The following is a 22540-nucleotide window of genomic DNA, read 5'->3' on the forward strand; positions in this document are numbered from 1 at the left end:
AGGAAACCTAATTTCTTATGAATGATTGTAAGGGCAGAATTATTACATCCGCTTGACAAAGATGTCAAGTCCTTCCTACCTTCGTCCACTGCAAACAAAACCTAGCAATCGAAATGCCTTGCGTTTGTCAGCCGATCCATTTCCGTGGTAATGACTTGTTTCCGGCATCTTTGGCTGCATCTTCCGATTCACATTGCATAGATATTTCGTATGCCAATCATGTCTCTGTGAGCCGATAGCAATAGTAGACAGAAAATGCTGAGGAAAACTAGCCATGGAATTGTAGTATTTCCCAAGGCAGGAATTGGGTGACGGGTCATCCATTGCAACAATCAAGGACTGTACTGTGAGGTGAGATGCTAGTTGCAGTTAGCTAGTCAGTCAGTCTCGCGCTCCATCTCACTGTCAAATTAAACATGCAGTCTCAATTCCGGGTCCCCTTTCCCACCTCACCTCACCCTGCAGTCCTGCACCCCTTACCTTACAATCAGAGTCAGCTTATCAGCAGAGATTGATCGTCAGAGTGGTCTGATCCGTCTCCATCCGCTGCTTAATTGCTCTCGCTAGCAAATAGAAATGCATGACACACCACAATTAACCAACCATGAAAAGGCTGAAAAGAAAAAGCAGCGGCGGCACAAGTTTCTTCTTCACAATCACAAGCCTGCAGAGGTTTTCTGCAGGTTGCCATGGCTCATCACAAACCAGAGGTGAGCTGCTTGCTCTGCTCATCGATCATACCGACTTGCTTCTTTCCTAAAGCCACTCCAACTCCGTGTTTGGGCTTCCCTTAATTAGTTTGATCGATTGTGTGTGCAGGAGGAAGACAATGTTAGCAGCTATGCAGCTAGCTTGCCGATGGAAGGAGATGAAGAGCTTGCATTTTATCACCACCGCGGACACGGACCCTCCTCTGCCTCATTATCCGCAATCAAAGACCAAGAAGAAAATTCCTCCTCCACAAAGAAGCCGCTGTCGGTGACGAGCTGCCTGTTGCCAGCACGCAGCCTGAGATCAACAACGACTATAATCCCTGTTGCTCAAGCTCAAACCCAAGCCGACGGCGACGAGGCATCCGGCGGCTTCCGGTCGCTGTCCTTCTCCAAGCTGTTCAGCTTCAGAATGCCCAGGGCGCCGTCATCGCTGGATTACTTTGATCAACTTGATGATGCTGCTGCTGCTGCTGCAAGTAACTCCGCCACTCTGACCCTAGTAAGCACCGGCCGATCCAACTGTTTGTTTTCTTCAATGGGTGTGAACCTGAACCAACCTTGCACTTCCTCCCTCCGCTAATCGATCCCTTGATTCACAAGGATAACAAGGAGGAGAAGCTGAAGCAGATATGCCGTTCACAGTCTGTGCCTACGAGCGTGAGGCGATTCAACGCCAAAGCAGGGTTGAGAAGAGTGGCGGACTCCAGCTCCCTTGGCCTTGGCCCTGGCCCTGCTGGAGTGTTCCGGCTCAGAGTAGTATCACTTGTTCCTGCTGATCCAGAAGAGACAGGCGCCGGCAAGGAAGCAGAAGACATCGCGGCGGAGGAGGCGGTGTGCCGGATCTGCATGGTGGCGCTGTCGGAGAGGGCCGACACCACCGGCACCGGCAGGGAGGGGGAAGCAGTGTTGAAGCTGGAGTGCAGCTGCAAGGGCGAGCTGGCCCTGGCGCACAGGGGCTGTGCCATCAAGTGGTTCAGCATCAAGGGCAACGGCACCTGCGACGTCTGCAGCCAGGAGGTGCTCAATCTCCCCGTCACCCTGCGCCGCCTCCATGACCATCCGTCCACTCAGGTTCAGGCTACTCAGCAGCAGCAGCAGCAGCAGGCTGATTCGACCAGCGGCAGCGGCAGCAGCAGCAGGGGTCGATACAGAGTGTGGCACGGCACGCCAATCCTCGTGATCATCAGCATGCTCGCCTACTTCTGCTTCCTGGAACAGCTGCTGGTTGCTTGCTGCACTCTCTCTGCCAACCTATCGCTATCGCTATCGCTATTGCTATTGCTATTGCATGCTGAACTCCGAAATTACTGAACTCCGAAATGGAAATGAAAATGAAACGCAGGTCAGCGACCATGGCACGGCTGCTCTGGCCATCTCTTTGCCCTTCGCCTGCGTCCTCGGCCTCTTCTCCTCTCTAACCACAACAAAGATGGTGTCAAGGAGATATGTGTGGATCTACTCTGCGGTCCAGTTCCTCTTCATTGTGCTCTTCACCCACCTCTTCTACAGATACGTAAGGAAGCTTATCCCTTTTTTACCTTACTGAAACATCCGTCAGATGCAATGGCATAATCAAACACGTTTCCTTTATATCTACTGAACTGAACCAGGTGCGGATGCAAGCAGTGATTGCCATAATCCTGTCCACCTTTGCCGGCTTCAGCGTCGCCATCTGTACCAACTCCGTCGTCCTCCAGATTCTCAGATGGAGGGCTAGGCGTGTGGCGTTGCCGATCACAACCACAACCGGAGAAGAAGAAGAAGGCCGTGGTTCCAGGGAGCCCCCGGCGGCAGACCTTGAGATCGCTCTGCCTCCGCTGTAGCGAGCTTCATTTTGTCATCCAATCATCTTCAGTTCAGTTCAGTTCACTCCAGCTCCACCTCCACATCCAGCTTGCCATGGTTTGTATATAGCCCCATCCTTTGTTTTCTGGGACCTCGTTGTATGAATGAACCATTCTTTCTATGGTATAAATCTGAGACAGAGTGAGCACCAAATCCCTTTTTCTTCAAACCTGAAACGCTAAGAGAAGGCAGCACAACACATCCAAAACATAAAAAAGGAAATGATTTGCTTTTTATTCGATACTATCCCGATGTGTTCCAATCTGACCATACACATAAAAATCCTCAAGCTGACCACTCACTCTACTTAGCCAGCTAATAGTACTGCTTTCTCCTCCTCCCTCCTCCAGGAAAGAAGGATTGAAGCGGAGGATCCACCACAAAACTAGCAGCCAGCATTGCGCTGTTCCATGTTTTAATGCCCTACAGTTCGTCCTTCAGGTTTCTACCAGAGCTCTTATCACCCTCAGTTGAAGTTGAGCTCTGAGTGCTCTCAGTTTTCGTCGCTGATGAGTCTGAGCGCTTCAACTTGAAAGGGATGCCAGCATGATTCTTGATGAACTTGTACATCTCTACCACAGTCCGATCCCCCTCGAAAGTGATCTGCAAAGTATAGCAAAAACAAATCAACAAACTGAATCAATGAATGTTCATATCATAGAAGATGCAAACCCAATTATCTCCAGTTGCCTAGCCAATTAAGGCCCGATTCCGGTTCAGGAGAGCTGAACTTCTCTGAAAACCTCAACCTGGGCTTATTAGAGGAGCTAGGAGAGAGACGCTTAAACTCTTTTCCTGACTATGGCGAGCAAACCCTGAGCCCATGGGCCAAGGTGCTTCATGCCATTTTCAGCTCCTCCTGAGATCTTACGCTGGTTTTCTACTGGATGTGCCATTACTCAAATCACTAAATAGTGAACTGCATTTGTACTTTTGAGAGTGAATACTGCAGAGCAAAACCAGTGCTTAATCTCTATGATAAATGATGAAATGATTACAAGTTTGCAGGGCTGTAAAACGCAGGAATCTTGTTAATGAAGAGCTAGATTTATATTGCACCTAAGACAAGTGTTTCAGTACTAGCTGACTACAAAGAGTTTAGAGACAGTCCCCATGAAGCATAAAGATAGCACTGCTAAGAATAGTGTGATTAATGCCTAACAGTAACAGATACATCGCAAAACTGACAAGTGGAACAATAGAGTTATGAACTTACAGGCTCAAAGCTTTTCTTCCCTGCAGGATAAAAGAGGATTGTGGGGTATCCATCGGGCTGTAACAGGAAGAAAGAGTCAGTTTTGAACATATGCAAATGGGCAGGCAGTTAATCACATTTTCAATGCATTGAAATTCAAGATAATAACCCCAGGAAAAATATCAAATTGTGGCTACAATAAGATCCACGATTAAAGCTTCAGCACGTATGGAGGAGAAAGCGAAACAGGTCCATTGCATCACAGGTCATAATTCCCAGTGTCACGGTACCATGAGTTTATCTCACAAGTATTGAACCAAAAATCAAAGGGCACAAGCTTCCCCAGGCATTGCTTAAAAGGTACCAAAATACTGAAGCAATAATTTGCATATTGTTCCATGACACTGTATCACATGATACAAAGGTGGGAGGCAAATATATTTTGACATGCATAGTGCAGCAGAACAAGAACACATATGTAATCTTGTGAATTACAAAACGGTGCAACTTTGAGCCAAAAAGAAAAAGGTAAATGTAACTTTCACAGGTTTGACAAGTCGCGATGTTTCAGATCATACATTCCCAGGTTTGTGACTACCTGATGCACAGCACGATCAAACTCAGACACTGCAGTGCCTCCCAAACTTAGTACTCCCTTTGTTCCTTTTCATTTGACGATTTAGAATCTATGCAGTGAAACATTCCAAACTTTTAATTTCATATGTTTAAAATTATTGAGCAGGATATATGAAAACTACGTCACTAGACGTGTCAGTAAAATACTTTTGTGATGTTACAGTTTTATAAATCCTAGTGATGTAGAGTTACAAAGAAGTAATGATCAAAGTTACATCTAGGAGACTGTTAAATATTTAAAAAAGGCAATAAAAAAAAGAACGGATGGAACAATTTCATTTATAGCTCTAAAAAAGAACAGAGGGGAAAATTCTAGGATTAAACAAAACTGAAGGTAAACAGGCAACACAAACCAACACAAGCAGCAATACAGACCTTGGCACTTGGATGCTCGTTGGTAGTGCCATCCATTTTGGCTATTACAAGGGAGTCGATGCCACGGAGATGCTTGGCTAGTTTGTTGTAAGTAGGCTCAAGGGCCTGACAATGCCCACACCAAGGTGCATATATCTGCATTCGAAATGACGTGTCATTATGGATAAAAAAATAAGTCCAACTTTCCCAAATATCTGCCAAGAACATACCTCCAGAAGGACATCTTTGGATTCATCCAAAACTATTTGATCTAGATTCTTCCCAACAACAATTTTGACGTCCCCATCATTCTGTATGGGAACACAATGCAGAATGTCTCAGTTAAGTACAATGAATGAAGAAAGGGGATACCAGATGATTCTCGAGACTCACAGATTCAGGTACTGGTTCAGACTTGTAGAATGGTGTGAGCTTGTTCTCCAAGAAACCTTCAGCAAATTTCTGCGTACAGGCCAAAAAAAATTAAAGGTGTTAACTTGATGAGGTCTTCACGAACAAATATCGCTAACTCCCTAGTCCTCCCTAGCACTAGCAGAACTCCACATCAGCAATGGCAAAATACTGAAATGTGGTCACTATACTGATTTAAAAATATATATATCTTCTACAGCGAAGTGCTCATTTTGATAAAAGAAGCACATTACAATCTGTTTAGGAGAGTATTCACACATCAATTAATTGATAGTACACTACATATAATAAACTACTAACAGAAAAACATTGGGATCTGAAAGGACAACATAAGCCAAGTAATGGTTAGCAAGACATGCAAGTCAGCTTCAAATTAGTAACATAGCGAACATTCTTTGTAACCGTTGGCTACAGTCCTATGAATTTTTACTTCTAACAAGGTGCATAATGTCTGGGCATATTTCAGCAATTACCTTAATGGTGTCCTGTGACATCTCACCATCAAGGAAAAATTTCCTAGCATCTTCATTCCCAGTGTAAGCAAGAACCTGCAGAGCCATAGAATTGGAATTTACAAAATGATGTCACAAACACATGAAATCAAAGTCAATGATGGATACTATTTCTATGTAAGAAACCAATGGGCAAACAAAGATGACAAAAAACACGAGGCATTACTGTGGTCTCTTGTCCAGTAATACCAAAGTAGTTGGCAACTGGTTCACCAACTTCCTCATTGTCTCGCTCCACAAAGACAAATAAAAGCTGCACACAAGTCAGCACACCTCATCAGTGATTAGTAAAACACACAAGCACACCAAGAAAAATAATTAAAAACTAGTACAAGGAAAACAACTAATGAGTTGAATATGAATTTGAATATAGTACATGGAACAAGACAAGGAAAGAGTTCATAACAATATCGGATGGGAAAACAGAAAGAATTACCTTTCCCTTGAATGACTTTGCTGCTTCCTTAAAGATGGGAAGAAATTTCGAAGACTCATTTGCAACAGCAAATAGTAAAATCTGATTTACAAAATAACACAAAGTGGCTCAGTAAAGGAACAGTACATGGACAAAAATATGTTAGAGAATGCAGAAAAGAGATCCCATTGTAGACAACATGACATGCCTGCTTCTTGATTGGATTGTCAAAAATAGAAGGGGCAGTTTCCTGTGTTAGTGTGATAACCAAAGGAAGCTTGTTTACAGACACAAAATCGGCAATGGCAGATGCTTTGAACTCCCCATCTGCATGATACACACTGAATTATATACAACCCAGCAGTCAATACCTGCACAAAAAATGGAAGAAAGGGCTGCTACTGAAAGCTAGAGTAACTTAGAGATGAATATACATACCGTATAAGGTCAACTTCTCCTCCTCCTCTTTCTTGAGCAATACTACGGACGGGCGTTTTGCTGCTGGGTCAATGTCGAAAAGCTTAGCAACATCAGGACTTGAAGTCTGGTAAAAGTTAACACTATCCTCCAGCCTTGAAGCAGCAGCAAGCTCATCACTGTGAGCACCCTATAGCATTTGAAAAGAAGACAGTTCCCAGAATTAAAATAGCCTCCAAGGTCTAAACATACAAGTTCGTCATCTATTACTCCTTGTCTCCTTCAACCTTCACCCTTGGTAGTAGAACGTGCAAGGCCTAAATTGTAGCCATCAATGGTTATTTATTTATTAAAAACTAGTATAAGAAGCAGGGAGCGGTTTGAGATGTACTTATTCCCATCGACATTGTTAAACTCAAGAATAACTGGATTTGAAGGGGGGGGGGGGGGAGGTGGCTGTAGGAGTTTCGCACAAGAAAAGAAAGAAAGTAGTACTACGTATTTGGCTTTAGGAGCAGGGTGAGTCCTGTCCATTCCAAAGAGATTAGAGGCAATAGCATTGCTGAAGAATTAATGCAAAGAGAAAGAAGATATTCGTACGGATAGGGAGTCGAGGAAGGCGAGGACCGCCTTGTCATCCCCGGTGAGTATCATCTCAGCGTCATCGACGGCGGTGATGTTGTGCACCCCGGGGCCGAGCTTCTTGTTGATCCAGGCGACGATGGCGTCCTTGGTCCTTGCGCCGGTGTAGTCCTTGGGGACGCCATCGATGAAGAAGAGGATGGTGGGGAAGCCTTGGACGTCGTACTTCTGGGCGAGGTCGGTGTCCTCAGTGGCGTCGACCTTGGCGAGGGCGACGTCGTCCTGTTGGTCGGCGAGGAGGGCGGCGGCTGCGGCATAGTCCGGGGCGAGTGCCTGGCAGTGGCCGCACCAGGGGGCGTAGAACTCGACCATGACGTGGCGGCGAGCGGCGAGGAAGGTGGAAAAGTTGGAGGCGGTGAGGACCACGACGTGGGTCTCGTCGATCTGGTGGTCTTCAGGCTCAGAGTCAGAATGGCCCTCGAAGAGAAGGTCGTCGCCGTCGTCAGGCGAGCCCTCTTGGAGCCATCCGTCGGGGTCGTTCGCGGGGATGTCGTCGGCGTTGTCGATAAGGTACTGGAGGTCCTCCTCCCCATCATCCTTCTTCTTGTTGTTGGTGGCGGTGCTGGTGGAGGGGGCTGCGGCGGCGGCGAGGAGGAGGAGGAGCAGGACGACGGCGACAGATCGAGGCGACATGGCCGTTGATCTCATCTGAAGCTGGTTCTACTCTTCGATCTCCTCTGCCCCAGCAAGCTAGAGAGATCCAGAGCAGGCAATTGCTAGCAATAGAAGCGAGTCCACTCTCCGCCCGATGCCGCTGCTCTTCTCTCCCCGCCGCGTCAACTCATGCCTGTCATGGATGTGCGGCGCGGTGCGGGTGCCACTGCCGACGGACGGACCAACGGAGTCTGTTAGAAAAAGCAAAAAGGCACGGCCGAGGCGAGCAAAGTGTGAGCGACCCAAGGCCCTCATTCATATGGGCCTACCCCAGGCGCTGGCCCATCAGCAGGCAGTAAGTTGGGAGTTTTTTATTTTTATATTTTTTATTTTAATTATTTAAATAAATAGATTTCTGATAGCAAGATTTGCAGAAATAGCTGTCTAGTGCCCTTTGAAAGAGTTGATACCACGGTGGCACATTCACCCCTTACCACCCTCTCAGAGAGTGGGTGGAGCCTAGCCTCGCACCCACTGCCTTAACCGTCCTCTCAGAAAGCAGGTAGGGACCTCCCCTGCCCGCCACCCTTACCGCCCTTTGAGAGGCCACCACCGCCCCCCTCCAGCACTATATAATAGTCGAAATTTAGCAAAACTTCTCATTATAATCTGGAAAAAAGAAAGGAAGAGGAGATGTGAGGAGAGAAGAGGATGGAGAGAAAAGAAGAGAAGAGAAGAGGAGAGGAAAGGGAGGCAGTACGGCGAAGCTCTACTGTTTTTATCTGCGGATGTTGGACTTTGCTTTTCGGTAATTTTTTTAGACTTATATTTTTATTAGTAATTAAAGTACCACTAGATCTAGGGTTTAGTGGCATAACAGTAGTCATATTATATGCGACCTAGGGTTTAGAAATATAGGATATGCTGTGTTTTGTAGTATATTGTAAAGATTAATTTCGATATGGTAGGTTAGCCACCAAATGTATAGTAGTATTTAGAGTTAGTTTCAAATATCTAGATTTTACAGAATAATGATGTAAGTTATAATTATAGCTAATTAGAAACTTTATTAAATGGATGGATGATTAATTAGTTTAATTTGGTTAGTTTGCTTAGGAGCAATATTAAATAAACCTATTGTTAGGTAATCATCGGTGTCGATAGTTTTGTTAGAGTCATGCGGGGTATGAGATCCCTCCCACTTGTTGGAATTGTAGAAGGTATTATGCATGGGACTTGCAGATATTATATTGATTGCTACGCAGCTGCTTCGAAGGCAATGGAAGATAACCGTATGCTGTATGGATCGATACTATGTGAGTACATGGAGAAGGCCACAAAGAAGACACACAGGTCAATCAGGAGGGAACTACGGAGCACAGGTTCAGTGTCTTGTGTCGTGATAAGGCTCGTAGGGGTGGCAGACGTAAGCAACATGTGCAAGAGTGTGTGCTTAGGATTGGAACATGCATCTATACGTGCCAAAAGCCACAATTGCTACATAGGCCGTATACACACGTCACAGCTGCATGTGGGAAGCACAATATGCTACCTAGACAATATGTTTCTAAGTACTTTATGAAGGATTAGATACTGAACATATGGAACCATGAGCTGTATGGCTACAACATTGTTGATACGTTTATAAGTAATCCAGGTCCCTCACGAATCTATGTGCCAGACTTTGAGAGGATGAAGAACACACCGGGACATCAACAAACTCGGTGGATTCGAAATAATATGGATGAATTCGAGGCGGATCTAAGGGTGAAGTGATGCAGCAAGTGTGATGAAACGGGTCACACATATAAGTACTATGTATATCAATGTTATATTTGTAAGGTATTCGCCTTAGTTATCTATGTTGCATTTGGACCTTACATTTGTATTTGATTGTGTACCTACATGTTGTAATATATTCATGTAACTTTGTGTACATGTATGTTATATGTTGTTCACGTAACCGTGTGTATATTTTCATGTAACAGACTATTTATATTACTCATGTATATTTGGTTTCAATGTATATTATTCTTGTCTACATGTTGTAATATATTCATGTATATTTGGTTTCAATGCAGATATGGCGTACCCACCGACCCCCAAGCTTCTTGACCCTGCAGTGGATAAGAAGCACCGTAGCTTAGCTTCTTGTCTACCGTTCACCAGACGGAGTTCGGGGTTTTCCGACCATGTAGCCCTGGGGATCTACTTACGATCAACGATCATTGGAAGCACAGGTATGTCGCTAATTAGCTATGTATGTGCCAGTTTATTTATTTATTGCATACCTTACATTCACTTTATATTCCAAATGGTGCAGGTTGGCAGCATCTGGACTCCTACCGCTGTGTTGTTTGGTGGAGGCCCGAGCGACAGAGAACCCTGAGGCAGCAGTGAGGCGATTCTATTTTGACCACTCGCTGATCGCTACACTGGTTGATAGGTGGAGGCCTGAGACCCACACTTTCCACCTCCCCTGCGGCAAGATGGCTCCGACGTTGCAGGATGTAGCCTACCTGTTAGATTTACCTTGCGCCGGAGCTACCGTTGGAGTCATTGACGTGGATGCAGACTTGATGAACGTCATGCATCAGCGGTTCGCCCCTGTTTAGCGGACGGGTGACGCACCCGCCTACGTGTCCGAGTTCCTGTTGGATCTGTGAGGGCCCACGAAGAAGTGGATCCTCTAGTTCCAGGTACCTTGCAATTTACCTTCCCATTTACTTTACGATTTCAAAGAAATTTTACTCATCATCATTTGCATTACTTGTAGCTTGCATATATCCACCATGGAGGCCGGCTTATACTCGGTCTCAAGGCACTTGGAGGTCTACCTACTTTGGTTGTTCGACTGGGTTATGTTCACCAGCGACCAAGGCCACCTGGTGTCAAGGACCCTTGTTCCGTATGCGAGGTGGATCACAGATACGGAGCCTGATGATGTCCCCCAATCGAGCTAGGCCTTTGCTGTCTTTGCTGTGATGTATCGGGCCTTGTGCGACGTGTGCACGAAGAAGGAGCCACTAGCCACATTTGCTAGGTGCCCACTACTACTGCAGTTGTGGTCTTACGAGCAGTTCATGATTGGTCGGCCTGTTGTGGACCAGTCCAGTACCTTGAGGAATGGTACGGCAAATCCGAGGAGGACAGGCCCACCATGGGCTCGCTGTGGTGTCGACGCCGGGTACGTATGAAATATAGTTATGCTTCGCTTGCCACATGTTTTAGTTCTGGTTTCTTACTATTTTTCTCCACAGCCGCATTGGGCGCACGAGTAGGCCCACAGTGTGTATGAGCTTTTTAGATCGCAGTTCGACCGTCTGCGTCCAAACGACGTGGTCTGGACCCCCTACAGCCACTTGTTCATCCAAGCCCATGCGCCTGTCGGTATGTCTCCGTTGTATAGCCGCGACGAGGAGTACTGGCTTACGAAGAAGACGCTCATCTTCGACATCTACGTTGAGGAGTACTCACCCCACCGCATGATGAGGTAGTTCGGACGCTTCCATGCTTTCCCCCTTATCAACGTTCGCACGGTTTCGAGCCATGTCCATAGGTAACTAAAATCAAATAAATAATACATAGCATTCGTCTCACCGACAGTCTATCTAACGTGGTTGACTTGCAGGTATACATGAAAGGGACAGCTGGGTGGCAACCTCTAGGCAGATCTCTTGGTGCCATACCTCTCGACGTGGGCCATGACCTTAAGGATGTCATCGAGGAGCCTCATCCTTTTGCCGTGCTGAGCTTCGAGGAGTACTTGCGGTGGTACGTCCCGCGTACACGTACATGGGTCACCTACACCCCAAATATTATCCGACAACACGTTACGTCGACTACGGAGGCCTACCCAGGCCATTGGGACGAGGACGCTGCATTAGAGGTATGTGTAATTAATGTCTCATTTATTTATCATATAATCCCATAAGAACCACTATAAACTGAAATTCTCATTTCATGTTTGTTTCAACAGGCTGATATCATTTATGATATCCATAGGGAAGTAGCTGGAACCATGGACAGCCTTAGGCAAGGGGTGCAGCTTAGTATGGCGGATGTAGTGGGGTTTGTCAAGCGGGTTTTCAACAAGACCGCACGGGCCCTGAAGCTTACCTCTTGTCGATCCACCGCAGACGTTGCTGGTGCTCCTGCCAGGTCGAGTGGGGTACACGCAGAGTCGTCCAGGAGGTCCGATGTGCAACGTCGTCCACCGGGACCGACATCCACACTGCCACCTGGACCACGCCCTCCATGCCCGGACACAACAGGTATGCATTTTTCATACGCACAGCGGTTAGCTATATTCTTTTGTTACTGAGGCATTAATTTCAAACAAATATTAGGTGCACCTACATATGTCTCGACGCTACCACCTAGACCATGCCCAGTGCCGACACCCTCACCGCTTGCAAGCCTCTTAGGTAATGGGCGACAATACATTGCCATATTTAATATATTTAATAGTATATCTAATATATTCTGTAGGTTACTATGATGATGAAGCCGGGCTGTCTACATCTGCACCTCGACCGTTTGCACATCCACCGTTCGGAGCTCCACCGTTCGCACCCTACTACGGCACTCATGCCTGGCCATCTACTGCTGCACCTGCATACCATACATGTACAACATTGCATTTTATACTAAAATTTTCATTTGCACATTTACCGTATCTAATAAATTCATTTGTTTGTAGGCCCCTCGAGTGAGTATACATGGACGACGGCGGAACCTTCGCAGTCGTCATACCCAAGTCAGGAGGATGAGCCTAGGCTAGACCCCCTGTTCAACCTCGTGAGGGACTTCTTCGGGGCCACATCGGACTACGATGTCGTCGTATAGTCCCAGCTGCCCAGTGCTCCACTTCGGACACAGCACACCCAGGAGTAGGCCTTGACACCTTTGATCCCTACTAGGCCTATCAGACAGGTTGGTCCACCGGACACCCTGACCTACTCTAGGGGCCACGTGACGGCGAACCAGCGGCAGCGACTCTGGGACTATGATGGTGGGAACAGTCTACGGCAACGTGGGAGACAACAGTAGGATTTTACCTTTGCTTTTGTAACTTATATATCTGTTTCATGATGCATCTTTGATTCACGAACTAGTCTTACATGTTTGGACGTGTCTACTTTCTATGATCTACTTACCATGTCATAACTGCATGTCTTAATCCAACGTGACCGCATGCTAGTTGCATTTCTTCAACAGGTTGTCTCATTCCTCGTCCTCGGCTTTGTATGAACCGTTCACGACAAAGCTAGAAAAGCATTTCTTACAAAGCTACTTATACACGAAGTGACCACACGACACCTCTATCAGGATTCTGGCTTTAGACATGAAGTGACCACACGACTCAGCTTTAGACATGAAATGACAACACCTCTGTCTTGACATAAGCTGTAGACATGAAGTGACCACACGACTCAGCTTTAACCATGAAATGACAACACCTGTGTCCTGACGTAAGCTGTAGACACGAAGTGACCACACGACTTAGCTTTAAACAAGAAATGACAACACCTCTATCCTGACGTAGGATGCAGACATGAAGTGACCACACGGGAGATATTTAACCATAAATTAAATGACAACACATCTATCTTAACATAGGAAATCTCTGCCCAGCATTAATGCCACAACATTTCCATTCTTTAACAGGGAATCCAATGCTCCAGCCCCCCGCCAAGCCCATGCACTCAGTCCATGCACCAGCCCCCAGCCACCATAAATAACCCCACCTTCATCCATGGATAGACCACTCCTTCCTCAGCTCTCTCAACTGTAATATCTTCCTCAGCTCCACCAAGCCCACCTAAGAAACATTGGAGGATTTTCATCCCTCTAGGGGGTCAAACCACTGATGTGCTTCTATGACGATATTTGTAGGCTTCGCGAGTCCCAGAATATCTCCTATACCTATGGCCTACGCTTCTTCATGTGTGCCAACTACCAACACGACACGCCTCAACATGGACCGTATGAGTACCCATCGGTATAGAGATATAGATCAGTCATGTGGCACTTTCCACATCTTGTTCCCGATTTCATGCACTGTTTTACTAATCTCACATCTTGTTTTATTTATCCAGTCTCCTTCACCTATCTGTGACTTCATTGAATGGCTCAACATGGAGCAAAATAAAGACCAGAAGTGATGGGTTGAAATGAGAATGAGGTGGAGGAGGGAAGCATACGCACACTGGGAGTACGAGCAATAACAGAAGGAACTACGGCTGAAGCGACAGGAAGAGGAACGCATGAGGAAGGCAGCGTAGGACCATACCGTGGCTCAAGACAGCGAAGTAGAGAGGGCAAGAAAGCGGGAGAGGGCCCGTCGCGCTAAGGTGGCTGGCCTCAATGCCCTGAAAAAGGGTAAATATCCTAGGTGCACTCAGTAGAGAGCATCTAATGTAACCCGGCATAGTTTCACTCCCTAAGGCATGTTATGATTAGCAGCGGCACACTATTAGGTTGGTCTTTAGACGTACCGTACATGCCACCATTTGTTGTTGTTGTGTCTTTATGGTTAGGGTCCCATGTATTTGTCACCGTATGTCCCATGTAATGTTTGTCACCGTATGTAACCTCCGTGCCAGGTAATATGCTAAGAGTGCTTCACATCTACAATTGTTCAAAAAATTATATTTTGTATCCTCCCAACAATATGTCACTAAAAAATTACTCATACAATTTTACATCAAATAGAAAAACAAATATCGAGAAGTTTACATCGATCCAAAATTTTCAAAAAGTAACTACTTCGTGATGCCGTTTTGGCCACTTTTTGACCGTTTCGATCCAATTTCCAAAATATCGACAACTAACATTTTTCACCGAATGAATGTGCACTATTTTTCAAATTGACATTTGCAGAAGTTAAATTAAAAAACAAATTTCCCCACCACCCATTGGGAGGGCGGTAAGGGGCTACCCACCCTCTCATTGGGCGGCCAGGGGCTACCTGCCCTCTCATAGGGCAGTAAGAGGGGTGGCCAAGGGGGTGGGCCCTATCCGCCCTCTCAGAGGGCAGTTAGGCCCTACTCGCCCTCTCAGAGGGCGATAAGGATGGACATGCCACCATGGCATCCTTACCGCCCTCTGTAGGCACCTATTTCTGCGAATCTTGCCATCAGAAGTCTATTTATTTAAATATTTAAAATAAAAATATAAAACTCGTGAGTTGGGATCAAGTTGGGGTCAAGTTCCACAAGAAGGCATAAGTTGAATTAAGAAATTCAATATGCCAAGTTGGAAGAGCAAGGTCAAGACAAGTTTAGTGGATAATTTATATGCTTGATGCTTGCGGTTTGTGCTTTGGTGGTGAACCATATGAAGATGATGTGAAAATAGAAGTCTTTCACGCTTGGTGCATGGGAAGCTATCAAGAGAGCTTCCGGAAATCGAGTGATGATTAAAATGACAATGTGAAGAAATTGAAGATGCCGGATACAAAGTGGCTTTCTATGACAAGACGGTGAAAAGCAAGCGATGCTCGACTATCATGGACCATCTGGTGGTGAAGGGCAAGCAAAGGGCTTGACGTCAAAGGACCAATGCGGTGGTGAAGGGCGAGTGAAGACTTTGCGCCAATGGACAATGTTAGGCCATGTGAAGCTATGGGTGATTGCATCAATCACACGGAGAATTGTAACACCCTAAATTTTATTTTTTTGAAAATATTAATAATTTACCTTTACTTTAGAATTAGGTTGTTGTTCTTCTTCTCAAAATCCTAGGTGGAAAACTTATTTTCTAAATTAAATAATTAACTTAGGCTCTATTAAAAGTTTGATGCATTCATGCTGGAGTAGATACATTAGAGTTTTATTGTGTGAAAAATGATTTTTGAAAACTTCGAGGTGCATCATTTGAATTTCGAAAAGGTTTGAAGAAGGCTTTCATAAAAAGAAAATCAATTTGCCTCCCTTGGGCCAAATTCCCTCCCTTTCTCTTTTTTCTTTTTCTCTTCTTTTTCCGGACCATTTTATTTTTTCCTTCTCCCGACCTCCACCCCTTCCTCCCGCTTGGGTTGTGTTTTGGCCTAGACACCTAGCAGCTGCCGCCCGCTTCGAAGGCGCCTCCGCTTCATCCTGTTTCCTCACCACACGAGACTGCCAGGTGGGCCCTGCGCCATCTTCCCCCTCGCTTCCGAGCAAGACTCAAGCCGTGCCCGACTCAAATACAAGCGCCACCGCCTTATCCAAGCCATATCCCAACGAACCCCCAACCAAATCTGTTAGCCCTACGTGCGTACCTCCGCCTATATAAGTGCGACCCCCCCTCCTTTCGATCTATCTCGCCTCACATCGAGCCGCTGCCGCCATTGCCATTGCTCTCGGCCGAGCTCACCGCCCGTCGCTTCTGTCGCCTCTCCACCACGACTGAGCACATCCCCGACACCACGTGCTCATGGGGGTTCAGTTCCGCAGCTCCCCGTCTCCTCGCGGCCACCGGAACGTCTCCTCCGACGTGCTCTCGTGCGCCACCATCGCCTCTCTCACCGCCAGCGCGCTTCGCTGCTTCTCTGGCCATCCTGAGCACCTAGGTGAGTTCGCCGTGTGCTCCTCTCTCTTTTCCGCCGCTTGCCGTCGCCGATGGCGAGCTGAAGTGTGTTTCTAGCGAGACTCTGGCCGTCCATCGCCGCTAATCCTCTCCCACTGCCGTGCCTTGCCTTGTCACCGGCCACCTGACCCCTACTCTCTCATCTACCCTCCGATCTAGCTTGAACGGTCCAGAGTAGATCCATTATACTCCTCCACCTGAGCCAATGGAATTTCGCCACGTGGCATGTGTAATCCAGTAAGCACTTGTGGCACATTAGCCTACCATGTCAATAGCCACCTCAGCAAATCGCCTATGTGTCATGCCACATCACCATAGCTTTACGTAATCAGCTTTCTAAATTATTTTAATTTGGGAAAAGTGGAACTTTTGCACTTTAGCCCTTGGATTTTCCTATATTTACCCTAAAGCCCCTGTATTTTTACAGTTTAGTCCCTAAACTTTTTAATATTTGCAAATAGGTCCCTCTATTTTTACAAAAAGCCCCATGTCCCCTTTGTTTTATTCAAAATAAGTCCTTTTTTTCAGATTTAACCCTAAACTTATTTTTAGAATAATTGTCTCGTTTTAGCTCTGATTTAGGCAATTTTTGCGCTCTTGCGTTCGTAGCAGCGTGTACTATCTTTTAGTACCCTTTTCATAGATGTTAGCTATTGTTTGGTATACTATTATTAGCTAGTTATGTATGTGATTTTTCGGTGTGTTCCGAGAGCAGACGTAGAGCAGTTTAAGAATCTCCAGGACCAAGCCTTTCAAGAGTCTGAGCAGAAAGTTGGAAGCGGCAAATGTCCTTGAACATTTTGATCCAAGTTTTCAAATGCGTTATTTATTTCAACCATGCATGCTATTAATTTTGAATTCCATTTAATTATAGTACCATATTCCATATATTCCTTGTCGCCTAGCTGTTAGTAGTGGTTTATGAGTAGTTTATGCTTAGCTTTACACAAGGGTATGGATGGGTTATCAGTTAAATATGATTAATGAACTATGCAACTATGAGTTGGGAATTATGGTAACGTTGGTGGAAACATGGAACTTAGGGATGTCGAGCGGAAGGTTGGTTGATGATGGTGTGCGAGGCATAAGTGTGTGAAACACTTTTGTGGGTGGTAGTGTTTGTTCAGTGTCTTAAGGACCGGTTCGTGGAGTGACAACCCAAAAATTATCGTCCATCCACCAGGCTTATATGGGTACGGTCTGGCTCAGTAATTAGCGAATCCTCAGCATAGAATGAGCCACTTGTGGTGTAGTGGAAGGGAAGAGTGATTCTTTCCGGAGCTACAAGGCGCATGAGGGGGCTTCTGGGTAGTGTGACTCCACTTTGATAGTGGTGAAACCTTAGCGGACTTATTCTTGTTGGGAGAATGCTTTGTAACAGCCTTGTAGTGATCTCCAGGCGACACACCACTAGCATGTGTTAAGTGTTTACGCAACACGGCAACAAGAAAATTATGACTCGTGGGGAAAGTTGGACAACCTCTGCAGAGTGTACAATCTGATATATCAGTCGTGCTCACGGTCATGAGAGACTTGGATCCTCACATGATTAGTTGGTTTGGTTTAGTTGTTTTGGTTGGTTACCTGTGATGGGTATCAAGTTGGTTGGTTTGGGAATCTGATGTGGAATTTAGGTAGTTGGGAAACATGTGGAGATATTTCTAGGAGTTGGGAGTTTAGTGATGGTTCACATAGATAAATAGGTTGCTTTTATAATTTTTTTTACGATAGCATAGTTGGCATTTATGCAAATTTACCTGTGATAGCCTATTCCTTTAATCAAACTTGCATGTCATATATTTCCCACACTTGCGGAGTACGATATGTACTCACACTTGCCATTCCATCCAAATGTGCATCAAACTGCTGCTTAGACAATGGAGACATTAAAGGAGAACCAGACTTCTACATTAATGAAGATGAAGATTGCTAGGCTAGTGGATTCCCCCAGTCAATTTCCTGTGGAAGATGGGAGCTTCGCCGTGTATACTTTGTGTGCTTTAGTTAAAGACTTTGAGGTCTATCTATTTTATTTAAGTTAAACATTGTAATAATGGCACTGTGTGTGATACACTGATAAAGTTGCTACATGTATGAAACTTGATCCTAGCATACATGTGATTTGCATCTGGTTTTGTCCCTTTATAAAAGCGGGTGTGACAAGAATGCAAGAAGATACAGAGTGAAGAGCAAAGATTGGACTTTATATGTTGAAGGACATCAAGTGGCTTGAAGATAGAAGAAGAGGTTAAACTCCATGAGTTGATGAACATCAAGCCAAAATCCAAAGTGGACATTGCTCAAGGCAAATGTATAAATAATATGGGACTAATGTGCTCAATGGGTCGTTATCAGGTGGATAGTCCCAATGACGAAATAACTTTGACGTTGGTGCCTCTCAAGGTGAAGAAAGAAGATGGCATGAGGGTGTTCCCATTGGTATAGATTTTTTATTTGAATTTGAGTATAGGAATACCGTACTATTAAGATGGATGCAACATTGATAGCTTTGTTTATATCTCAGTGCTCAAAGTATCCATTTAACCTGAAGATGAGAGACACAAAACACCCCACGAACACCGGAAAACTCTAGTGTGCTAACTATACCTGGATGTTCCGGGCTGATCCGGAAGTTCCGGATAGCCGGAACCTCCGGATTTTCTCCGAAATAGGGTTCTCAAGTGAAAGTTCTTTCTGGACCCAGAAGTTCCAGATTGGGTTCGGAATCTCCAGATTCTGGATATGATATTAGGAAGGTCCAGATTGTTTCCGGTTGGGGTCCTCGAGTTGAACTAAGTTTTGGACCCGGAAATTTTGGGTGAATCCGGAACCTCAAAATTCTATTAAATCATTGAGGTTCTAAGTGAAGCTAACACAAGGCAATTCAAAAGTTCCGGATGAACCCAGATATTCCAGATTGAGCCAGATTTCTCTGTAATGGCTAGTTTTTTGGAGTTGGGTATATATACCCCCCTCACCCCTCCTTTGGCTGCTGCTGGTGCTCCCCACGAATATACTCAAAGCCAAATCCATTTGAGCTCTCTCCTCTCCAATTTAGTGTGAGATTTGAGAACAGAAATGATTTGGGTTGAGAGATTGAAAGATTGAGTGCAAGTGAGGTAAACTTCATTCTTAAGCACTTGAATTCATAGCAAGCTAAACTCTATTCTTGAGCACTTGAGTTCATAGCAAGAAAATCTTTGATTGTGTTTGTTACTCTTGGAGATCAAGGTCTCCTAGATGGCTAGGAGTCGTCAGCGAGAACCCAAGCTTGTGGTGTACCGTGGGAAGTTTGTGAGTGCCCGATTTCACCTCCGCAAGGAAAGAAATTAAGAGTAAACCCAAGGGACACGGTGATGTTGCCTTGGTGAGGAGAAGGGTTGAAAAAGACCCTACTCAAGTGTGACCGAGCTTCCTCAACGAAGACGTAGGAACCTTAAATGGAGGTGTCCGAACTTCAGGAAACAAATCGCGCGTCTCCTCTCTTGGTTTGATTGCTCTTGAGTTCTTGCTTTCTATTTGTGCCTATTTGCTTGATCTACTTGCCCGTGTTAAATTGATTGCAGGTGCTCCATGGATCTTCTTGGAATCATCTTTTGAAACAAAAACTTCATTTGGTTTGAGTTAGAACTCATTAAGGCATAGTTTAATTTCAGTTTCGAGCTCTGTGACTGGAACATCCAGGTTGAGCCCAGAACTTCCGAATAAGGTCGGAAGTTCTAGATTAAATTCGGAGGTTCCGGATTCTGTTTAATCTGCTGCAAAGTTTAAATTTCAAGGAACGCATACTCACCCCCCTCTAGGCGACATCTCGTTCCTTTCACATGCCCCCTAGGCCGACGAGAGGTGGCGCCACTAGCCACATATCCTCTCCCACCGGGAGAACACGAGGATACCTCCTCCACCCACCACCCTAAAGATAACCACTGTACTATAGCCCCCTCCATTAAAATTCCAAAACTGAAAGGAGGGGACAAGGAGGGAGACTAGAGCTAAGAATTCAAGAATTTTAATGCCTGGAGTTGTGGCTAATAACTTTTCATAATTGACCCACCTTTTTATTAAAAAAATAAGAAAATCGAGGAAGATGTAGATGAACTAGGGTGCATGGTTCTAAGGGCCCATTTTTAGGGATCTGAATTCTCCCAAAAACTTTTGATTCCAGATTCTTCCTATAAACATTTCTCTATTGAATCAGAATCACATATGAAAATCGTCTGGCTAGTTGGCTGGATTCGATTTCTTGAAAGAGATTATTATGGTGCAATTGACCATTTTACCCATGTCATGATATGTTGTTTTTTTTTTGCAATAACAACATCTAAAACAAGTGCTAACAACAATATGGTTCCAAGATGACATTACAAAATACAGAATACATGATTCCAAAATATAAGTACGGCCATAATGCAAGCAATGAAAATTGAGCTATAATCTAGATTTAGGGTTTAGGGATTTTTTAAAGATTTTTGGGAATTAAATTGAGCCCTTAAAAATTCATGCAGTTCTAAAAGCTGACAACTTTGAAGAATTTTAATTTAAATTTGACTCAAATTTTTGGGTCAGACCAGTTAAAATGGGTTCCATGTTGATTATAGTACCTGCATACAAAATTCTAGGATTTTTGGAGCTCAGGAAGCCCTTCGTTTGAATGGAGAAAGAGGGAAGCAGATATTTTTGCTCCTGTTGGGTATTGTTCATCATCTTCCTATGCTTCATCCACCTTATCCTCTCCTGGCCACCCCTCTACTCTCACTCTCCAAACAAATCAGCAGTAGCTGCAAATCCTCCTCCAACCCTCACTCTCACCAAAGTCCACATGGGAGAACCACTAGGAGCCCCTCTCCACAGCCAGCTGCTCCTTCATACCCTCCTCCTATGGCCGAGCTCACGCGTGCTAGCGTGCACGGCTCCTGCTCCAAATCCGATGTCGTTGCGCCAACCTCATCGGTGCCAACTCAAGCTACAGCCTACCCAAGCCGATTGACCCTCTAGTAAGCACTGACACGGCCTAGTGAAGCTCACATGTTGCTTCTCTTTCTCGCCAATATGTCAAGGCTCAGCACGGGAAGGAGAAGACAACTAAAGACCACCAACATGTGTGAGAGGGCCGTGACGATCCAGCTGCAAGCCACAAGCGAACTCGCGTGTCCATGGAGCCAAGTGGGTCAACGCGTGATGTGTTGGGCCCAACCCATGTAAGCGTGCATGTTTAAGTAGCAAGAGAATGGGAGAAGCAAGCAAGCTGTAAGACACAACTTGATCAGCAATGGTGTGAGATATTTGACTATCCTAAACCCAGAACCCTCCTTCGTCTCCTACCACAGTTCTTCTCCAAATAGACCCCTTTCTGCTGCTAACAATCTGGTATCAGAGACCCTCTTTCTTGTGCCAATATGGAGCCCCACCCACACTACACTGATTCTAGCAGCATCTTGGTGCCATGGATCCCCAAACCAAGTTGATCATTGACAAACTGAAGAACCTTAGTGACCGATTCGGAGTAGTGAAGAAATAGATCGATGGCGTTGAAACCACCACTACAAGAAATTCAAGCATCTATGACAAAAATGGTCATGACAAAACCTGAAAATGTCATAAAATGGGGGTTATTTGGTGATGTTCAAGAAATTCTATCATGAGTCCGTAGTGGGGGCAGTTTCGTTAGGTGTGTCTATGATGAACATGAGTTTTCGTCACAAAAGAGGAAACAAATAATGATGAACTGGTACCATCATCATCAAATGTCCACTATTTTGTGATGTTATTATATGTCATCATCACAAAAAATATTAGGTGATGCCTAGTACACCTCAATGATGAAATATGTTTTGTCACAAAATATTAGGCCCAAAAAAAATATAGGAAGAAACTTGATTTTCCCTGTTCCTAGATATGTTGTTATATTTCGATGCGATTGGTTTGATTTCGAAGGGAAAAGGACAACCATGAAAGTTGATGGGTATTTTAGAAGCGATGGCAGGCACTAGACATTCGGATAAAAAGGATTCAATCATTCAAATTTGACCTAATCTTAAACTAAGCCATTTTCTTCTAGATAGGCTATCCAAGTTTAGTTTAAAATCTGAAGACTCAAATTAATCCTCTCATCCAAACACCCATCTAGCAATAGTGCAAACACCATCCAACAACATTAAGAAGGTATAGTGCAAATTGCAAACACATGTGGCTACACTAAGCCTATGACTCA

General features: G+C 45.0%; 3 protein-coding genes across 5 annotated transcripts; 2 read left to right on the forward strand and 1 right to left on the reverse strand.

The window, feature by feature from the left end:
- The first annotated feature begins 294 nt into the window (after nucleotides 1–294).
- On the forward strand, nucleotides 295–4681 carry LOC133918154 (uncharacterized). 3 transcript variants are annotated; one of them, XR_009909726.1, is made up of 6 exons: nucleotides 295–710; nucleotides 820–1212; nucleotides 1314–1937; nucleotides 2056–2226; nucleotides 2324–2615; nucleotides 3801–4681. XR_009909726.1 is itself a non-coding variant. In XM_062361886.1 (5 exons), the coding sequence occupies exons 1-5, from the start codon at nucleotides 690–692 to the stop codon at nucleotides 2534–2536; spliced, it is 1422 nt and encodes a 473-aa protein (XP_062217870.1). In that variant the 5' UTR covers nucleotides 296–689; the 3' UTR covers nucleotides 2537–2711. The 3 variants fall into 3 exon arrangements, 1 of the variants encoding a protein (XP_062217870.1); XR_009909725.1 differs by lacking the exon at nucleotides 3801–4681 and adding an exon at nucleotides 2909–3000; XM_062361886.1 differs by lacking the exon at nucleotides 3801–4681 and having other exon boundaries at nucleotides 296–710; nucleotides 2324–2711.
- Nucleotides 2769–8010, reverse strand: LOC133918153 (protein disulfide isomerase-like 1-4). The gene is made up of 11 exons (XM_062361885.1): nucleotides 7120–8010; nucleotides 6541–6709; nucleotides 6311–6429; nucleotides 6124–6204; nucleotides 5854–5940; nucleotides 5649–5723; nucleotides 5137–5205; nucleotides 4974–5054; nucleotides 4765–4899; nucleotides 3775–3831; nucleotides 2769–3161 (listed from the first exon to the last, which is right to left on the reverse strand). Exons 1-11 carry the CDS (start codon nucleotides 7807–7809, stop codon nucleotides 2982–2984), a joined length of 1743 nt encoding a protein of 580 aa, XP_062217869.1. The 5' UTR covers nucleotides 7810–8010; the 3' UTR covers nucleotides 2769–2981.
- Nucleotides 8011–10915: 2905 nt separating this feature from the next.
- On the forward strand, nucleotides 10916–12603 carry LOC133917278 (uncharacterized). The gene is made up of 5 exons (XM_062361191.1): nucleotides 10916–10942; nucleotides 11387–11644; nucleotides 11735–12029; nucleotides 12247–12384; nucleotides 12458–12603. Exons 1-5 carry the CDS (start codon nucleotides 10916–10918, stop codon nucleotides 12601–12603), a joined length of 864 nt encoding a protein of 287 aa, XP_062217175.1.
- The last annotated feature ends 9937 nt before the right edge of the window (nucleotides 12604–22540 follow it).

Source organism: Phragmites australis, chromosome 5, assembly GCF_958298935.1.
Source record: "Phragmites australis chromosome 5, lpPhrAust1.1, whole genome shotgun sequence".
Lineage (NCBI taxonomy): Eukaryota > Viridiplantae > Streptophyta > Magnoliopsida > Poales > Poaceae > Phragmites > Phragmites australis.

Coding starts and splice junctions, on each gene's coding strand:
- LOC133918154 (XM_062361886.1), top strand. CDS start 690: ATGGCTCATCACAAACCAGAG. Junction 711..819: donor TGGCTCATCACAAACCAGAG/GTGAGCTGCTTG, acceptor TTGTGTGTGCAG/GAGGAAGACAATGTTAGCAG. Junction 2,227..2,323: donor CCCACCTCTTCTACAGATAC/GTAAGGAAGCTT, acceptor GAACTGAACCAG/GTGCGGATGCAAGCAGTGAT.
- LOC133918153 (XM_062361885.1), bottom strand. CDS start 7,809: ATGAGATCAACGGCCATGTCGCCTCGATCTGTCGCCGTCGTCCTGCTC. Junction 4,900..4,973: donor CCAAAGATGTCCTTCTGGAG/GTATGTTCTTGG, acceptor TTTCGAATGCAG/ATATATGCACCTTGGTGTGG. Junction 3,162..3,774: donor GGAAGAAAAGCTTTGAGCCT/GTAAGTTCATAA, acceptor TATACTTTGCAG/ATCACTTTCGAGGGGGATCG.
- LOC133917278 (XM_062361191.1), top strand. CDS start 10,916: ATGGGCTCGCTGTGGTGTCGACGCCGG. Junction 12,030..12,246: donor TCCATGCCCGGACACAACAG/GTATGCATTTTT, acceptor TATATTCTGTAG/GTTACTATGATGATGAAGCC. Junction 12,385..12,457: donor TGCACCTGCATACCATACAT/GTACAACATTGC, acceptor ATTTGTTTGTAG/GCCCCTCGAGTGAGTATACA.